Source organism: Pavona decussata, unplaced genomic scaffold (assembly GCF_977016875.1).
Source record: "Pavona decussata unplaced genomic scaffold, jaPavDecu1.1 SCAFFOLD_214, whole genome shotgun sequence".
NCBI lineage: Eukaryota > Metazoa > Cnidaria > Anthozoa > Scleractinia > Agariciidae > Pavona > Pavona decussata.
The window spans coordinates 1,951,338-1,970,814 of record NW_028145619.1 but is presented as its reverse complement, the minus strand read 5'-3'; the positions used below and the strand labels follow the sequence as shown (position 1 = coordinate 1,970,814).

At 39.6% G+C, this 19,477-nt stretch overlaps 2 protein-coding genes across 2 annotated transcripts; both read left to right on the top strand.

The window, feature by feature from the left end:
- Positions 1-1,150: 1,150 nt before the first annotated feature.
- Positions 1,151-10,730, top strand: LOC146460194 (uncharacterized). Its single transcript, XM_085088531.1, has 6 exons — positions 1,151-1,286; positions 1,410-1,511; positions 2,012-2,179; positions 2,828-2,923; positions 6,794-6,980; positions 8,274-10,730. The coding sequence occupies exons 1-6, from the start codon at positions 1,284-1,286 to the stop codon at positions 8,384-8,386; spliced, it is 669 nt and encodes a 222-aa protein (XP_084944657.1). The 5' UTR covers positions 1,151-1,283; the 3' UTR covers positions 8,387-10,730.
- A 4,906-nt stretch (positions 10,731-15,636) lies between these two features.
- Positions 15,637-18,406, top strand: LOC146460193 (uncharacterized). The gene is made up of 2 exons (XM_085088518.1): positions 15,637-16,270; positions 17,589-18,406. The coding sequence occupies exons 1-2, from the start codon at positions 15,972-15,974 to the stop codon at positions 18,385-18,387; spliced, it is 1,098 nt and encodes a 365-aa protein (XP_084944644.1). The 5' UTR covers positions 15,637-15,971; the 3' UTR covers positions 18,388-18,406.
- Positions 18,407-19,477: the final 1,071 nt, after the last annotated feature.

The following is a 19,477-nucleotide window of genomic DNA, read 5'->3' as shown; positions in this document are numbered from 1 at the left end:
TTCGTAATGATGAGATGAAAGTGAATATATGAAAATTCATAGATTTGAACTGCGGAAGAAATTAAAGAATGAACGAGTGAACGATCATCGCGGTTATATACGCAGCTTAAGCAGTTGCGAAAAGAAAGCCTGAAAATAATAATAACAAAAAATGAATAATAAAATAGCTATAGCTGGGAACCCCATGTCTGAAGGTTTTTTTTTTTTTTTCAAGGCCATCCAGGTGACATTATCAGTTTCAGCCGTCTGGTTAGTGTTTTCAGCAAACTCAAACAGAGGTGAAACACTTGGGAAGTCTGAACAGATTGAATTATTAGAAAGTGACGTTAATTATTGTTGCAAAAGTTGAGCATGCGCAGTAGTGCAAATACTGAAGGAACTAGCCGTGAACATGTAACGGAAGCAAGTATTCTGGCCAATTTTATCTTGATGATAAGAATCATTTGGCCACACTTTAAACTGTAGATACATAAATCCCTATATCAAATTAAAGCTTATAGAGCTGGCTATTACACTTTACCAAGAATTTTAAAATAAAATGAATTGTCGAATTTTAAGCGCTGTTTTCTCGAATTAATTTTTCACTAGATACTTTAAAGAGCTAAAACTCAAAGGGAATTTGTTCGTTTTCCTTCAAATTTGAAAGTAGCTAGTTTAACATATAAACAACAAAAACGTGTCTGCTAATTTTTGCTCCGAGAGCGATTTTTGTACGATCACTCCACATTTTTTAAATCCTATTTCAAAAAAGTTCTGTAACTTTTCACTGCAATTGAATATGACAAAACGCAGACACGTTTTTTAAGCGCTTTGGGTCCGAAAACTGAGGAGCAAACTAAATTAGCGAAAAACAAAATTCGCTTTGTCTTGTAGCTTGTGATTCGGACGTTCGCATTTAGAGGTCGTGAAAAATTAGGCAATTCATTTTATTTAAAATTTATGGTATAGTTTGATAACCAGCTCTTTAAGCTTTAGTTTGATATAAGGGTTTACATAACTACAGTTTAAGCCGAACGCGCTACATCGCTTGGACGCGAGACACCTCTAAAGGTATACGGTAACCTTATAAGAACGAGGAAATATCAAACCAAAAGCTTACTGTCAACAGCTTGAAAGAGGTCTCGATGTCAACTAAAGCATTTACTTAGTCAAGAACGAGGAAATATCAAATAGGCCAACAGATGGTATATAAAAGGTTGATTTGTACACCAGTCTTCATACTTACTGAGTGGAATACAAAGCTATCCGCCAATAACTGAAGAGCTGAAGAGTAACAAGCTGCGATGGTAAGTTTTCTCCCACAAAAAGCTCGAAGTATAATTTAGAATTGCACTCTCTTTGTCTTCAGTTACACACATAATACGATGAAGCGCTGCAGGATTGATGTTCTTTTTCTTTTTTTTTACCAGGAGCTCAAAGCGTTCCTTCTGTGCTTTGCTTTCTTTGTTGTGACTGTATCGGGAGCATCATTTATTGACTTATACGAAGTCGAAGCGGATGAACCGAAAAAGGTAAAAAATTGATTTTCAGTTGTTTTTCGTTGACTGAAGTATTCTTTTTGGAAGCATCTATCCGAGCAATTTTAAAACAAAAGAAGTCGATGTACTTTTTAGCGAGCCCAGTGAAGTAAATGAGCATTTTGGTTAATTAAACTATAAAGGAGGACTCTAAGGACTTTTCTTGCAAGATTAACTGAAAATTTTGGAATTGTCAACCTAACGTTTAAGTCTGTGGATCGGAAATCCTAAAGTGATGAAAGCTACTTAGCGGTACTTGACCGTACTTTGCTGTGGTGCTGTTTATAACCCTTAGCAAGATTGTTGTAGCTTTTGAACGACGAAACGAAAATTGGCCCTTCGAGTGGAAGAAAAAAAGTATCTAAAGCTTCTTTGTGTTACTTGGAATTGTGCTGTGCTGAAAAACTAGGCGTCGACTTCTCAACCGAGTAAAGTGATTAATTCTGTGGATGATATACAGTCGGTACACATCTAATTTGCTTTTTATTTTGCAGGAGACGGTATCGAAGTACACTATTGAGGTTGATGATGGAAAGAAAAAGGTCGATGAAACAATTGAGATTGACACCGAGAAGGAAACAGAGACCTTCCACATTCCAAGCGATGGCGATACCAGTCGTAGTGCCCCTGGCGATGTTGATGTTGTCTATGATTTCAAGCGGGTAAGTGACCTTGAATAACAGGGGAGAACTGGATAGACTAACATGACGGAGAACTTGTATCATTCATAATAGAGTTTCCTTGCTTCCTTCCTTCCCTCCATCCTTTCCGTTCTTGCCCATTCCATTTCATTCCTTTCTTTTCTTTTTCTTTCCTCTATCTTCCCTTTAATTTCTTTATTATCTTTCTCTTTTTTTTTTCATTTCGCCATTCATTTCCTCTACCTTCGTTTTTTTCTTTCGTTGCCTTCTATTCCTTTCGTTCCTTACTAACTCAATGACTGTCAAATACTTACAAACTGGTACTCTGCTTCCTTTCATCCGTATTTAGACTACCTACCAATTCAACCCTGATTTTGGGTACTTTATATAAGACAGACCTTTTCGCCGTTCGTTTTCATATGACTTCATGTTTGACGGAATTATTTGTGTTTTAAAAGAATTTAGGGTAGGGGACACTTTGTGATGTCTATCATACATTTCATGCATCTCATTAGCGTGCGACCAACCGACTGTCCGGCGGACGAGCCAACCAAACACTAGTTTACTGACTGGCTGATTGACTGACTCTCCAGCTACCTAATTTTAATAAAAGAAAGTATCTTGCCTTCTTACTTTGTAATACTAAATTGGCTCTTCTGTTTGATTTAGAACATGGTTATGCAACGGATGTCCAATCAGAAAGCCTGTTTTCTGAGCAACTCTACCGATTCTCTTCCCAAGCCTAACGACCTCCAGAAGATGCTTGTGAGTATCTTTTCCAGTAATGTTAATATATATATTCAGCCAAGCCTAAAAGCGGAGCTCCAATTTTTTTCATAGCATTTATAGAAATCTGCCGGCTTATCGTATGAACGTAATAACCTTACCAGTTCCTCACCCTTTCTGCAGTTATGTATATTTTTGGTGCATATGCAGCAAACTGCCCAACAGCAATAACAACAATATTGTAATACAGAGGGCAAAATTTGTTTGAATGCCGATTTGTTGTAAAAGATGGCAATTTTTCTTAATTTTCCTTTACCCGAGGGCAAAATTACTTACTCCTGATAGCTCGACCGCCAAAGTACTCGCTCCAGATTGGCTGAGCACGCCATTTCTACTTAACAAATAAAGAAGCCTCGACTTTGCTCTGTTCTGTTGTAAAGCACGCAAGAAGCGGCTAGAGCACGAGTGTAGGGGGAAACACAAGACGTAGTCGAGTGTTTCTCCCTACTTCTTGAGTGCGCTAGCCGCTTCCTAAGTGCTTTACAACGGAACAGAGCACAGTCGAGGTTTCTTTATTTGTTTTATGATAAAGAATTTTTTTATTTCCCCCCGCATTCACCCTCATTTTCAAAACCAACTTCATTTTCCGATCGAACAGATCTGGCATCAGCGTGCATCTGTACTCTGATAAAGCACGCTATAATAAGCCAATCACAATCCTTTTTAGAATGTTTCAATTGATTTGATTGGTTGAACAACACGAAAGCTGTCAGACATGTCAAAACAAAGCATCAAAGTTGACAAACTTTGCTCAGTTCGAATGTAACGCCGGCCAGTAGCGTCAGCGCTTCTTCAGTTTTCCCATTTAAAACTCAGGATGGAGAAGCAAAATGTTCATTGAAATCCGGTAGATTTGTGGCTCATGAAAATCTAAACGTCATCAACATGGCAGTTCGCTTTAAAGCTTTAAAGCTTGCGGCCGGTAATAAACCAGCTGTTGAATGAATTCACGGGAGCAAAAGGAGTGCTCGAACTGTTGACACCGTTAGGAAAAGAGCTGCTGTGACTGCTGTGGCTCAATGCTCCAGAGAGGATATCTGAACAAGCTGTTAGTTTGATCTTTTTTTACGAGAATATAGCTAACGAGCGTTTACGGGACCTTTTAACACTGTTTTTAAGTTTGTGACATGTTTACATCTTTCGTTCTAAAAACTTGAGCTGTCCATTTTATGCTATCTTTGGTGTTTATCGTCTCTGCCTTCGATATAATTTCGACAATTTCGACTGGTTGACATGTTTGCAAATCTCTGTTTGTTTATATTTCGACTTGGCTCTGTGTTTTAGTCGCTAACTTCTTCGGAAACTTCCCTTTTTATCAGGAAAAAATATTGATTGCTGCTCAGAAACGTATTAGACTAGTAAACGGCTAGCAAGTTGCCTAAATTGGTAGAAGTTGCGTTCAGAGAAAGAAAAATTCACCGTCGTTTGCTCATGTTCTCCACAAATCCATTAAATTAGGTCGTTTCACGTTGTTGTTTAGCGGAGGACGGCAAAGAAATGTATACGTACCAAATTTAATTGCGGAGCGATTGTTTTTGTTCAAATGTTGTTGCTTCCGTCGTCGTTGCTTAACAGGGTTCCCAGACTTATTTGGCGCTCGGATAAAAATGTTTGAAAAATCATAACACAATCAATATTCCTCCTACTAAAATAATTCTGGCCCTTACAAATATTTTAACATTTTAACGCTTGGTTGTAGCCCGAAATATCAGAGCGTTTAAAACTTGTGCATGTTTATACAGTCCAAGCGCATGGAAGCAGAACTGCGCAAATGCATTGCATGTACACGGCTCCAAAACAAATTGTTCAAAAAATAATTTCTCTGTGAATATTGGTGGTATCGAAACGTTTAAGTATCTGTGTAAAGCTTGAAACACGTGACATAAAGAAAAAAAAACCGATTGTTGCCTGGATGAAAGTATTTTCGTTTACAAATGATTTTTAAACCGCCGTCGAATTACACGTCATGATAATATTTTTGGCGTAAGAGCAACTGAGCGACCCGGGGAAAATGTTTGGAAATTCAAAACAGTGTCAATTCTGCTTCTATAGTAATAATTCCAGTCTCTATATAAACGTTAACAAATGGAGAATATTGGAAAATAGTCTTTGGTGTTTGGTAGAATTATTTCAGAGCTTTTAAACTTGTGTGTGTTTACAAACACATGAGAGCCGCGTGGTGCGAATGAAAAAAGCACGGCCACGAAAGAATATTAATTTCTACACCAATATCGATGGTATCGAGAAGTCAATAAACGATTGAAGCATCTGTCGGTAAGGCTTTAAACACGTAACATAAAGAAAATTATCGATTGTTGCCTGGAAGAAAGCATTTTCATGCATAAATGACCTATAAACGGGCGTCGAATCACGTAAACATAATATTTTCTGCGAGAGGAAGATAGCTCCCGGGGAAAAATGTTTGGAAACTCAAAACTGTGTCAATTCTGCTCCTATAGTAACAGTTCTAGCTGTAAATAAACGTTAACAAATGCAGAATACGGGAAATAGTCTTTGGCTTTTGGTACAATTATTTCAGAGCTTTTTATAAAGCTTGTGTGTGTTTACATACACATGAGAACAGTATGAGAGCCGTGCGGTGCGAATGAAAAAAAAAAAAAAAAAAAACGGCCACGAAACAAAATGATCAAAACTTAATTCTACACGAATATCGATGGTATCGAGAATTTAATAAGCGATTAAAGTATCTGTGTAAAGCTTGAAACACGTAGCATAAGAAATTATCGATTTTTGCCTTGAAGAAAATATTTTCGTTTACAAATGATCTGTTTAAACGGCCGTCGGAATCACATAAACATGGTATTTTTTGCGAGAGCAAGTTTAGTTAATAGCTCCCGGGGAAAAATGTTTAGAAATTCCAAACTGTGTCAGTTCTGCTCTTAATTATTAATAATTCTAGTCTCTAAATAAACGTTAAGAAAAGGAGAATACAGAAAAATAGTCTTTGATGTTTGGTAGAAGTATTTCAGAGCTTTGAAACTTGTGGGAACTTGTGTGTGTTTACAATCACATGAGAGCCGTGCGGTACGAATGAAAAAACACGGCCACGAAACATATTTTTCAAAAATTAACTTCCCCTCGAATATTAGTGATATCAAAAGCGATTAAAGTGTCTATATAAAGCTATTTTAGAGTTCTGAAAGTTGCCATAACTGATCACGAACGGGTGATATAGACAAATGCGAGGCTTCTTTAAAATTACTTTTCCGGCCGGTCTGCTCTAACTTGCTATTTATCGCTCTCTTTCACGTTGAACTTTGCTTAATCGTCCCCACTTTTCTGTTTTCTTTTTCTCTCTCTTACTCTTCTTTCCACGTTTGTCAACATATCCAACGAATACGTATAAATTGTCTTTGTATTGTGTGTTCTTTAGCATTTCTGTTGTAAACGCAACTCGCCATGCAACTTCCCACCAAACAAACAAGGGCGCATTAGCATTGTGGGATTGCGTACGGACGGTCGGACGGTCGGATGGACAGAAGTGACGTCATAACCAAACCCAAATTTTTCGCTTTCATGGGTTTCCCAAATTCTCTTAGCTATGGGGCTCCGCGCGCGCGCCTCCGGCGCGCAGAGCTCCGCTATTACCTACCTACCATACCTTCACAAAGAGCCCTTTACGCATGCGCACAGCCTGTTACCTGTGCATCTCCTTGGGCAGTCATCGACAGCTGTTTCGCCGTTGTTGGTGCTCAATCACCAGATCGCAGACTGTCCTTTCCTTGAGAAAGCAACGAAGTAGTTGTTGAGGTAATTATAATTACAGCTTTTCTGGATTGCCCGTGTGTCACCTGAATGCTCTTGAACCTCTTGCTATTTTGCCCACAGGAAGGCACCCAGGCAAGCCCTTCACAAAGCAACACTCCAAAAAGATCTGAGTTTGTGGTTATTGGTACTCTCACTGACCGCTCGATTCTGAGTGATGAAATGGCTGACTTGTGTAAGAAGTTTTCCATTTATCTCGCCAAGAAGGAAAGCCTTCTTGAGGGTGCAGAAAAGCAAAAACACCTTAAACGTAAGTTACACTCTAAATACCTCTAGTGTAAGCTTACTGTAAAGGCTCTTTAAGCCAGTAGCAACCGCAGCAACAATAACATCCACAACAGCAACACCATCAACAACAACACATCGTTTATGAATTAAAGGTGAATAAAAGTTGATTACTTTTAGCTGTTTCACAAAAAGGTGCGTTATTTTGTATAATTTAGGCCCATTCTGAACGACTGAATCAACTTCTAATGCCTATAAGACCTGTATAGAGCAATCAATCTCTCCTTAGTCGCCTTTGCTTTACATGTACACTGTACTATTTGAAAATGCAACTTGAAAACAACCAAAATCGCATCAAGCTAGTCACGGGAATTGCACATCATAAAAAAACTGCATGAATTACATAGTACTTTCATAAAATTAATTGATGAAAGAGACCACCAAATTCAATCTTCACGTTGATTTTCTCTGTTTCCTGATTGTCTTCCTTCCTTTTCATGCCAATATATCTGCATGTGTCAATAAGCTTTCGCCTTTCAAGTCTATTGTGCACCGTTTTCTCTCCACTTATGGAGAGCATCCCCACATGTCAGGATGTTTTTGCCAGTGTCCTTGTATCGAAGAATTGCACTCTGTGAGTGCACTTCATAGAACTACCTTTCGTTACTGATCTTTGGTCTTCACGGCGTACGGGCAACGTGGTTTGTCCATCCCAAACGATTTCTAATGAGTATGATCTCTATATCTGCTGCCGGAATTACTAACAAAATTGTCCCACTTGATGTTAAGAATCAGTTGATGGTGATGTTGCTAGAGAGTTCTAAGTTGCTTGATGTAATGACAGTACAGGGTCCACTTCCCCCGGGGGGAGGGTACTCCCCTATATAAGCTAGATTTTGACCATTATGGTCTTAAATCGCGTATGGTTTTCAAGGGTACCACGAGAGCGTATAAACATATTTGTCTTTTCAACTCCAAATGCATAGTCGGAGAAAGAGATCTCCAAAATATATCATTCGAGCTGAATTTTCTGGCGGTCCACGTCTCACTATCTTACATTGGAAACAAACGAAGAAGAAACGAGACACTTGCACACTCAAGGCAAACGGGTTTTTACATTGAGATAAGTGGAAAACGATTTAGGGGAGCTTAGGCTGGGGCGAATTTCAAGGATCCTTTTCCATACCTTCCATACGTTCGACAGTAACATATTTTGTTATTTGAGCCACGATGAAAAGCATGGCGGCTATTTGAATAAGGCCTCTTGGCCAGCATCATGACTAGAGACATTAACAGACTGTTTTGTGTTATTCCACAGGAAGAAAGCGTTGGTCTTGTTATTTTGCGTACTACTGGTTCTGCTATGCCCCGGGCTGTTGCTTTTGGAAGCGCTATTGGTATTGCCCCTGTTATAATAATATTTGTCCTTAGTACTATTATGTTTGAGCCTTTGTCAGATCGATACACATCAAGGCAAATCAAAGTGGCTTAGAGTAATTATTACATTGATTTGATTAGAGGCCTTTTTATGCATGATCTTGGAAGCCGTTGTGCCCTTTTTTTAGAAGTAATTGCTCTCGCTGGTAGATTGCAAACGCAAACACAAACACTGGACTGCTCTGAGTCAGTTTTTTGCGAAGCTTAGTAGCTAGGTCCTGTAATCATGTAACACTCCAGTACTTTTGGGTAGCTGGACTGGTGGAATCAGTTCTTTTTGCGTTCATTTATCTTTAGATATATGATAAGTATTTGGCCCCGATTACATGAGCCGGACTGGTCTTGCTTTACCGAGGTGAGTTCCAGCATTACGTACTGAGGCGGGTCAGCCTATCGCTGCCGGGCTTAGTTTTGATGTTACTGATCGTGTCACTGGACGAAAAATGGATTTACATAGGCGGTAAACATGGTGCAAAACTGTAGTTAATGCCACATTTGCTCAAGTTTGCTCAACATTATGTCGAGGCAAATATCATCTGCGGACAATATTTGCTCACCATGGCAATGCTCGTAAATGCCGCATTTGTCAGCAACTTTGGCTGCTCTACAAAACTGGTGTGCAAGTTTGTATGTGGTCAGCATTTGCTTGTGTAGCAAAGATGAGTTCAAATTTGTCAATTTGACTTTTATTTGCTTCCTTGAAAAAATTATGCAAAGTTTCAGCATTGCATGTGATTGCTCTATGTAGCAAATGTGTTCAAAGCGTTTTTGCTCATAATTATTTGCGTCTGGTAGTAAAAACCATCAAATTATCACCATTGTATTTATTCACCACAGAAGCAGATTTAATCAAATTTTTGCTATTTTTAAGGTTTGCTTTTGCCGGCAAATCTGATCAAATTCACAACATTGAACATGTTTGCTTTGAGCCACAAACATTATCCAATTATCAACAGCCCGCATATTTACCCAGGGTGCTAAATGTGATCAAACTCCCAACACCCGATTGATCTCATGCTATTGCGTATGTTTGCCCTAGGCAGCAAAGTTAGGCAAAATCTCATTATTAGCACAATATTTGCTCCGGTTTGCAAACATACTCCAAGAATAAAAAACGTGCCGCACACATAATGTTTTCGCCCTTGCAAATGGGAACAAATTATCAAGAGGAACAGATTTTCTCAGGTTAGCAAAACCAAGGATTGCAGGATTAACCAAACAAAAAATTACAAAAAAACGAAAGGGAAACACAAACTTTCATGAAAAAAATATCTGTATATATTTAATCCTCTGTTAATTATTCAATCTCTTTAAAATAGTGACACTGTTTAAAATTGTGCAAAATGACTACATACAAGAATAAGCTAAATGGTGACAAACTGAAAAACGAAACGCAATTTTGTCATGCAACGTAATTTTGCATCATTTCTACAACATACATGTATTTAAATGGAACGCCAGTCCGTCGATTTAAATGTTCTTAAATCATAGCCAGTCTTAACGTCTTATTGATGCTGACAGTTTCGATGACTGTCAGCCATCTTTATCAAAACTTGAAAAAAATGAAAAGTATAGGCTTCTAAAGGTGTTAATTATTGCGATAAATGCGCAAAGTCACTCTGCAGTAGACGCCCACGTTTGGGGATGGAGATCACTTGTGTCTATATGGGAATATGGGAGAAAGCTGATAGGCTCCCTTGTCCCTGTTCATAGTAGGAGTGTTCGATCTAATACAATGGCTGACTGTAAGACGTTAAGACTGGCTATGATTTAAGAACATTTAAATCGACTGTTTATCTTCACTAGCCTGATGAATTTCTTCAAGAAGGAACGCCAGTCCGTGATAAAAGCTCAACTGTTTACCGTAATAGCTTCAACAACGAGAAGGGTGTGAGTGCGTGATTGTACTTTCCTTAATCCATCTGTTTTGTAAATTGTTCAGTTTCAAATTCAAGCAGCTTCAATCACGGTTTGCCCTCCCCTCACATGTCACATATAACGAGAAAGATCGTTTTACTGACCAGCCATTTCGTGAAATTTTGTCGTGAAAAATTGCTGGTCTAGTTAGCCGGTTCTCGTGTAATCACAATGTTGATTTTCGTTGTACTGAACAGATTTGATTAAGACCTTGGCAAATCAAGCGAGCCCGGCTCATGAAATCGTCCCTTAATTCCCGTTGAAGTACCCTAAAATTATATCTCTGGAATTCCAAACATTCTGCTGTATTTAGTTAATATGGCGGGCAAAGACAATCGAGAGCAGTGTATATTAAAAATTGTCAAGTCAGATGGTTTTGATGTTTCTTTGTGAGAAGAAACAGTTAAGGGATTCTTACAGACTGAATCGTATGGATTTCCGTACAAACACTGTACCTCGTGGCCTATCTACTGTGCTTGAGAAACTAAAACGACTTCCAAATTACGCTTAAAAGGTCTAGTTAATACAATTTTGATTTAATATGATGCACCGCCCTAAACACTTAATAAACCAGTAAAGCTGATCCAATGATAAATTAGTGCTTAATTTGCCTTATAAAGATAAAAATTTTAATGTTTGTTCATGGATTGTTTTGGAAGACTACGAAAGTTTTCAACTTTGTAGGATAAATTGGACTTTGGAGAGAAAGTGCCCAGAAAACCCTTTTAGACAGGAATATTTCAAATTGAGTGTTGTGATCCAAAGAGCTGGCGCTTTTTAAAACAATTTCGTTTTTTTACTTTTGTTTGCTAGATAATATGTAAAACGGTGGAAATTAATATTTAGGATTAATATATAGGAAGTAAATAAAGCCACTTCGAAGTTACGAAATGTCTGTTTTTTTACTCTCGTGTTGGGATTTCCAGGCATTAGAGAAATGGAGGACCCAAAATAATCCTCTTACACCCGCTTTCCGCCACTCGAGTTTGTCCCGTCCCGCGGTCCCGCGGTAGCTTCACTTTGTGGTACACCACATCTTGTAACCAGACTATGAGCACTCCTTTAGTTTTCTTGGGGATAGTAAAGCGCGTGGTCCACGCGTACACTTCCAGCAAGAACGGCGCGACGCGCGGAGGGTCGAGTCTCCTCGCAAGAGTAAATTTTCGCGCGAGTTCGTGTAGTTGGCTCGCTTTGCTATCTTTAGAAAAAACAAGGGACTGTTCGTAGTGTACTTGCAACCAAATCTCGTGAAAACAAATTTAATAGGGGAGGGTACGGGGGTTATGAGCACAACACTTTATCTGCACTGAGACACACGTACCATCCGGTTTACTCCCGCTTCTTGACCCGACGGCTATGCCATGCTGATGAGCCCCAACAAGGGCGAAACAGCTGTCCATGGCTGCCACTGCCCGGGTGATATGGTTGTGCGCATGCGTACGGTATTGGCTATACCACGGGGATGGTACGTGTGTCTCAGTGCTGATAAGTGTTGTTATGAGCACGCCATACACTACTCCCTAATGATAAATCGTTATTTCCCGAGCTTAGACCGCGTATTAATAGCTATTAGGATAACAAGGAGAGGGTGACAAATGACAGTCAGAAAATAGGAAAATAGGAAGTACAGTGGCCAAAAAATAGGAAAGAAACGGGAATTTTCACTCCAAAATAGGAAATAAGAGGAAGCTTCCTGTGAGTTTTATCCTCTTAAAGGGGGACTGTGGTGTGGATTGTGCTGTATTCAGAGCAATTCTGTGCTGAAATCATTGCTTAGTACCTTTACTGTATAACTATGAAGAAATCATGATCAAATGAAACTTGGTAGCGAGACCAAACCATAATAACTTGTTTGCGAATTTGTTCAAAACACAGCTTGAGAACTTGAAAAAATTGGCCAATGTTTTCAAGTTTCGATTCATTCCCATCCTCGCCACCTGTTTCAACAAACAACAGTAAATAGTTAGTATACTAATATATAGAAATAAAAAAAATTGATGTGAAGGCAAGTTTTAGCTTTTTGAAGTGATGCTACTATAGCGAGATGGTGTCCTGTAACATTCACTGCCCCAACAGCACCTTTGTTCTACAACCCAATGCTTTAATATTTAAGATACAATGGCAAACCTCCTCAATGCAATTCACACGAATGTGCCCACATTGCAGTATAAGCAAAGCAAGTGTACCTTAACCCTTCACATCCAGGAGGAGGCTACGTCCTCCTTTAAAAGACATGAGAAATGCTATAATTGCTTTATTTTACAACAGACTTTTCCAAACATTTCTTGTGAACTTTCGTAATCCCCTATACAAGGCCCCCTACCTGGGGGATACTCCCATAATTTTTAGCTGGGGGTATGCCGCTGAGACTAAGAACCTTAACCTATACTAGAACATGTTAACCTTTATTTTGCAACCATACCCCCCCCCCCCCCCCCCCCAGTACAAGCCTATGCCGACTGAACACCCCCTCTTTCAAAATATCCTGGATCCACCCGTGTCAGATGCCTGGCATTCTAGAGTACCATGTAATCTCCCTGGAAGAAAACACCTACCCTATCCTGGACCTAAACTTTCTCAGACTAAATTCTTCTAGCAACTGATTAGTTGAGAATATATAAACTGATTGGTTTCACAGAAAATGATACCCTATTCTAGACCAAAACTAGGTGATTTCTATACCTATTTGAGAGTAAACTCGCTGAAAATCATATCCTTCACAGGGGCACATAGCTATATAGCTCATATATGGGAGTACCCCCCCCCCCCAGTACAAGGCTAGGACATGTGGTTACTGGTACTAAGTACTGACTAGAAAGATTAAGGAAGATAGAAAGTCATTGTGCAAAGTTATTACTGAGGTATTATAATAAAAATTGACAGTTAAATTTGAAAAGATTTCAGTGTAATTTGATCATGTAGTCATATGAGCAAATTTGATGTTAAACTATGATGTTAGAAAGTTATGACCGCATGTACACACTCTTGTTACGTGGACTTTACTGACAGTGGTGACATCTTTCTGTAGTCAAGGAGATGAAAGTGGAAAAACATTCAAACATTTTTGAAAGGGCTGGCACCAGTTTTGGTACCAGTCTGAGAAATTGATTTCAGCACTGCATAACTCCAGCCTGCAGCCAGCGATTTTTCAGCCTTCAAGACATTTTTTTGCTGTTTAGTTCACAGTAACTTTCCCCCAAACCCCTTTTTCTTTGCTCCCCTTGTTCTCTACTCTTGTACTCTTGCTTATGATATGCATACCTTTTGTGCAATTCTTCTTGATTTTCTCAAATTTGAGAAGGACCTGTACATTTTGTGGTTATATTTCAGATAGGCCTTGCTCATGATTGTGGCTTTGATGGTTTTCCTCTTGTCATGCAAATTTCTCACGTGGTCTGCCAGGGGGGCGAGGCAATGAAAAAAACAGCGGAAAATCAGCTTGGTGACGTAGTGCTTTTAGAGCAGTTTCCATTCGAGTGTTGTAAAACCAAAACCAAAGTAATTACTCTGGCCAATCGCAACAGATGCAAACAACACAACGAGCCAATCAGAATTCGAAGCAAATACATGTAACTGGCGCCAAGCGCGGGAAAACGTGTGCGACGAAAACACGATTGGTTTTGGTTTGGATTTCCATTGGTTGAGAAAGTGGCGCGAGTTTTGTTGACCAATCACAGAGCGCAGTAAAGCAAAACCAAAGGAAACGCGAAATTACTTTGGACACTCAATTGAAAACCGCTCTATTTCTTTTTTGAAAATCTCAGGGGTAATCTGCCCTCTTTTAGTGTAATAGTTGTAAATTTACAGCATGTTGCTTCAACGAGAGAGATGGCGTGATTGAACTACACAAAATACACAATTGGTTTTACTTGGCAATTTGATTGGCTAGTTACACCAATACCTCACTGTATAATTGGTTGAGTAATTACTCATTAATTTCAGTACCAATGAAAAACCAAACCAAGACCAAAACCAAAGCAATTATGAAATTATATTCGACATTCAACTGAAAACCGCTCTATGAAAGTAGCGGATTTAGGATTGTGGATGAAAGCATCAAGTGTATGTAATACTAAGTCATCTGTATGGCTAGTATATTTATTGAAATCCGTTGACTTGAGTGGTTGTTTGCCCCCAAAGAAGTGACAAGTCAATATGCATGACAATAAGAAAGCCATCATTTCTGCTAGCGCTATAGTGAATCAGGTTTATTGCATCAAAAAAAGGAAAAGGGATGCTTACATTGTATGCAGACATTTTTTGTGTCAGCGCAATCTGTTATTTTCACGCCCTTTAACTATAACCATTGTTCTTAGAACGAAAATTAAACCTTTTAAAATAAAGGATCAAGAACTGGCATTCATACTGTACGTAAGCCGGCCAAACAAAAGAATAAAAAATCTCGTTTTCATTTGTATATAATTATAGCCATGCAGGTCGAAGCTTCACAACCGTTCAAATATAAAACCCTAGGACTGACAGTACAGTTCTGAATCTCACAAGCTCCAATTCCGCCAAACAACCACCTCATACCAAGTGACGTTTGGCCACTCTCTAGTTAATCCGCTGTTGCCAGCTGACATGATCATCCACTTTCGAAACGACAAAGTTTACAATTTTAAAATTCCTTACTGTCCCGTAAAAAGAGAGGGCAACTGAGCAACTGATATTTGACTCCAATGGAAAGTCGCAGGGGCACAATCAGAAAAAATGCTCTGAAATACGACGTGTGGTTTGAATATCTGAGACTAAAAATGGTCAGTTTTGTTTGTGCAAACATCTTTACTTACAAAAATAGCCCGAGAAAGGGGCCAGTGCACCGCCCAGGGGGCCGTTTCTCGAAAGTCCCGGTAACTTACCGGGCCCGATAAGTATAATCAAATGTTTTTTCGCCGATTACACAGTGATTAAAGACATGGTATTTGCCCAATGTTTTCATAGAATTATATGGTTTTAAAATTTAGTATTCAAAGTTAACCTTGAAAACTCTACTTCTGCTATGGTGTCTATGGTGAGAAATATTTCTTAACGGTTAAGAAATATTTATCACCAAAGACACTCATCGGGCCCGGTAAGTTTAATACCGGGGCTTTCGAGAAATGGGCCCCAGGGCTTGTAATGCTATATATATATTTTTATTAAAATTCAATACGCCAATTTAGAGAAGTTATTGTTGTGTTTGTTCGGTTGATATGTCCAAATTATTAGCTAATTATTATAGTTGTGGTTCTACACAAATCAGGTTTCGTTATTTTTCCTACTCCCTTACAGCATCATTAGCATCGTTATTCCCAGTGCGTTGAAAAACTACACCCCATTCTTGATAATGTCTTGGATACCTCGCTTCAGAAAAGGAGTCCTATGATCACGACCCCGTTGGCCGGTAACACTGAAACCTGTATAGATCTTGTCGGGGGGCAAAATAACTTAGTCATACAGCTGATAGGGAAATGAATTAAAACATTTTGACAATGTCACGTATCAGACAGACTGAAACTGAACGGTATGTCAAAAATCCATAAAGAGAATCACAACAATCTCGTAATTTTGTCTACACAATGAAGTTGTTTTCGTACACTCAGTTTCCGGACAATCCACGGATACTAGCCAAGGCATAAAAAAGGTCCAAAGTTCCACACGATATCACAAGCAACAAGCAGCAATGGCGAGATCTGTTCTCATCCTTTTACTTTGCGTTCAATTGGTGATCTCGGTTATTAATGCTACAAGTACGCAGAATTCACTGCCCGGGTTAGAACTGAAAAGAGTCGGCCGAGAAGAGTTAGAGGGTTCTTGGAAAGACGGCGATGAAACTGTAGCTGCCCTGTGTTTTCATATTTCATGCAAATTTATGCGTATAACTAACAGTTCAAATGGAGTTGATGAACCATTGGCTTTGTACTACACCAATGCTATCAGAGACATACATTACGTTCAGGTCCTGGGAACTGGAATTTTAAGGTAAGCCGCAGTTTACGAAAGATCCTGAGATCTGTTGAATATTGTTCGAATACAATAGACAAGACTTAGTTTGGTGAACCTTGTCCCATCCTTTAGAGATATGCTGATAAACTGGACTCAATCTGCAGTATCCTTCACCTTACGAAGAGCGTACAACTGAAGCTTCTCTGATCGAAATAATACTCAGATATACTTTTCTACTGCTACATTATATTCCACTTCCTGATTGGTCATACTAAGCAATAACCAAAAAGGTCGTTCAATGTTACGTCAATATAGAAAACAGAAACATGAGATTAAACGACGAAGTCTCCGACACAACCATTCAACGGTATAGTTCTTTCCTGTGGCGCTGTTTATTACGCTGTACAAGGTGGTTTTAACTTTTCATTCTGTGGATGAAATCCTCTAGTGTGACTATTCAAACAAAAGTTACTGAGCAGTACTTTCCTGTAGGCCCGGGGGGGGGGGGGGACTCCCATATGAAACAGACGGGGATGCTCGTCGTCTCGCTTAGGGGTGTAAATTTTGGATTTTGGTCTCGCTTAGGGTGTTCCGGGCAAAGGGCCAATATTTTAAGCCGGCAAGGTCTCGTTTAGGGTTCCGTGAAGAAACACAGAATTACGCGAAGAGAAACAGAAGTCAAATTTTCTTTTTAACTTGTTTTCTTTACCACATTAGGGGTCAAAATTTGCTTAAGCCAAGCCCAGATTGGTCTCCTTTAGGGGTCACAAAAAGCTTGAGCCACGCCCAGATGGTCTCCTTTAGGGGTTAAATTCAAAATTTCCGACGAGCATCCCCGTCTGTTCCACATGGGAGTCCCCCCCGGGCCTGTAGGGCTGTTTATTATGTTGTGCAAAGCGATTTTAGCTTTTCATTCTGTGGATGAAAGCCTGTGACCGTTAAAATGAAAGCCGCTTGATCAGAGCTAAATTCCCTTGGTAGTGTATATATGAAAATATATGAAATTCATAAATTTGAAGAGCGGTTGACAGAATGAATAAGTGAATGACTATCGCAATTATGTACGCCTAATTTTTTTTTTCAAGTTTGGTTTCACAACTACTTAAGTTGCGCACATAACTGCGTTGGTCTCTCATTCCTTCCTTCCCTCTCTCCGATTCATTTCCCCTCGGCTTCCTGATACTTACCTGCTCCCCTCGGGCTAACTTATTTCCCAGAAAGGGGCCCTTCTTCCCACTACTCCTTCCCCCCAGCCCCACCTCGGGCTGTCCGCTTTTTGTCACTTTAGGCGGCGCTTGGTAAACGTCTTGCTACGCTGGCAAATAACGTGGCTCCATTTACAATTTTTCCTCAGGTACAAATCAATGGACATAAAAGTTCCAAAGATGGCTTCAAAATCTCTAGTTATCAAGGCCATCAAACGTAAATTAAAGAAACTTTCCTTAGGAACACGCTCCCTAAGAAACCTTTATTTTTTTCTTAAACGAATTCCGCTGTCAAGCACAACTGGGGCTCTCATGAAGAAGGCAGGAAATCAAAGCTTAACCGAGCATGAAGCTGTAGCTTTGGAAAAAATCTCCTCAGCATTAACGAATCACCTGTTGAAGTCTCGATTTGCAAAGGCTATAAAACGTTTTCATCTTCTTTGCTTGGGTTTGATCCAGTCTTTGGGTCCACTCGGTTCGTATGGAAAACAGCCCTGGCCGAGCGAAAATCGAAGCTACGACTCCTGGACAATAAAGAGCAATACTCCATTTCATCAACTTGGCCGGCATATTTCAGTAAATAACATCATTCCCCCGCCACTCACCGATCAAACACGTCTAAAACTACAGCCTCAAGAGCATGGAAACCGTGACAACGTTTTGTCCAATCAGCTGAAGGAAGGAGTCGGCTGTCAAGACATGCGCAATGGCTCGGACCCTGAATGTTTTGGAATGTGCGGTCCAAGGTGCTGGTGCTGGGACTGGTTGTGCGAAGATTGCTGTCTGCACAAAGCTTGTCTTCAGCATGATGCTTGCTGCCGACACGCCAAACCGGTGTATTTTTCAACTTACTGCCTGCTTCCGTTTATTTACGGTTTTGATTGCAAGAGAGGCTACAAGGGCTACCCAGAGTGTCTGCACGACGGATCTGCGGTCACTGGCTTCTGAAAACTTATTAAAAAACGAGGAGTAGAGTTTTAAAACCTTCAGTTTCGCAGACGTTTTTGTTGAACTATAGACCCTTTGCAAAAATGGCTGACATTTTAAAATTCTTTTGTCTACATTCAAATTAGCCTGACTTACTAGCCTCGTTCAAGCTGAAATATTCTTTTGATTTTTGAACTCAACTGAACGAGGTTGGTGAGGCTAATTTGAATGCAAACAAAAGAATATTAAGATGTCAGCCATTTTTGCATAGGGTCTATATTAGTAACTAATGAAGGCGAATTTCAAGATCCACCCTACCCTGCAATGTAAGGTATTTTCTAGGGGCGTGCGCGAGTGCCAGAATCTCGGTTAATCGTAGCTGCCATGTTGGATTCTCAAATCCTTAAGGAGCTGGGAAGGGGGAGGGAAAGAAAGGGCTTCTCCTACTCTCCTCCTTTAACTTTCAGCCTAATACCCAGGGAAATTAGAAAAAGTGTGACCAAGGGGGTACTCTTCCTATGCTTTTAAAATCCAAGATGGCGGCTTTAGCGTTCGATCGCCCAAACTAATACGCCTGCATTGCAAGCGAGATCCACCCTCGTTGGTTGAAAAAATCAAATCATGCCAATTTATTTTCAGCTATACTTTCTAATATATACTTGTTAAAAATTAAATTTGATCTTTTAGATAATGAAATTCCACGGCGGTTTCGATTGGCCTAGCGACAATGAGATATTTTACTCCAGTATACTTGTCAGCGTTTGGCAGTACATTGATCTTCCTTGCAGCTAGCTAGCCTGCTTAGATTAGTACCTTGTTACCTTCAAGCGGAAAAACTAATGTAAAAATAATTGAAACTAACAATAAAAATTACTGGCTCATCTGCTTTAAATGTTACTGGCTAAGAAGCTGTTTGGCCTTCAGCTGGGCAAGAAAATGGCTATTGATTCTGAGTCATGACCCTCACTGAGTTCAAGACTGCTGATCGTTGTCAAATGAATTTTTCCTGAATGTCAATAAATGGACGCCGGCCGATTGGTAATAAAAACGTGAGAACCGTCCACTCTTCGGCTAAGTTTTGATCTCCTGTTGGGACTAGTACGCCAATTTC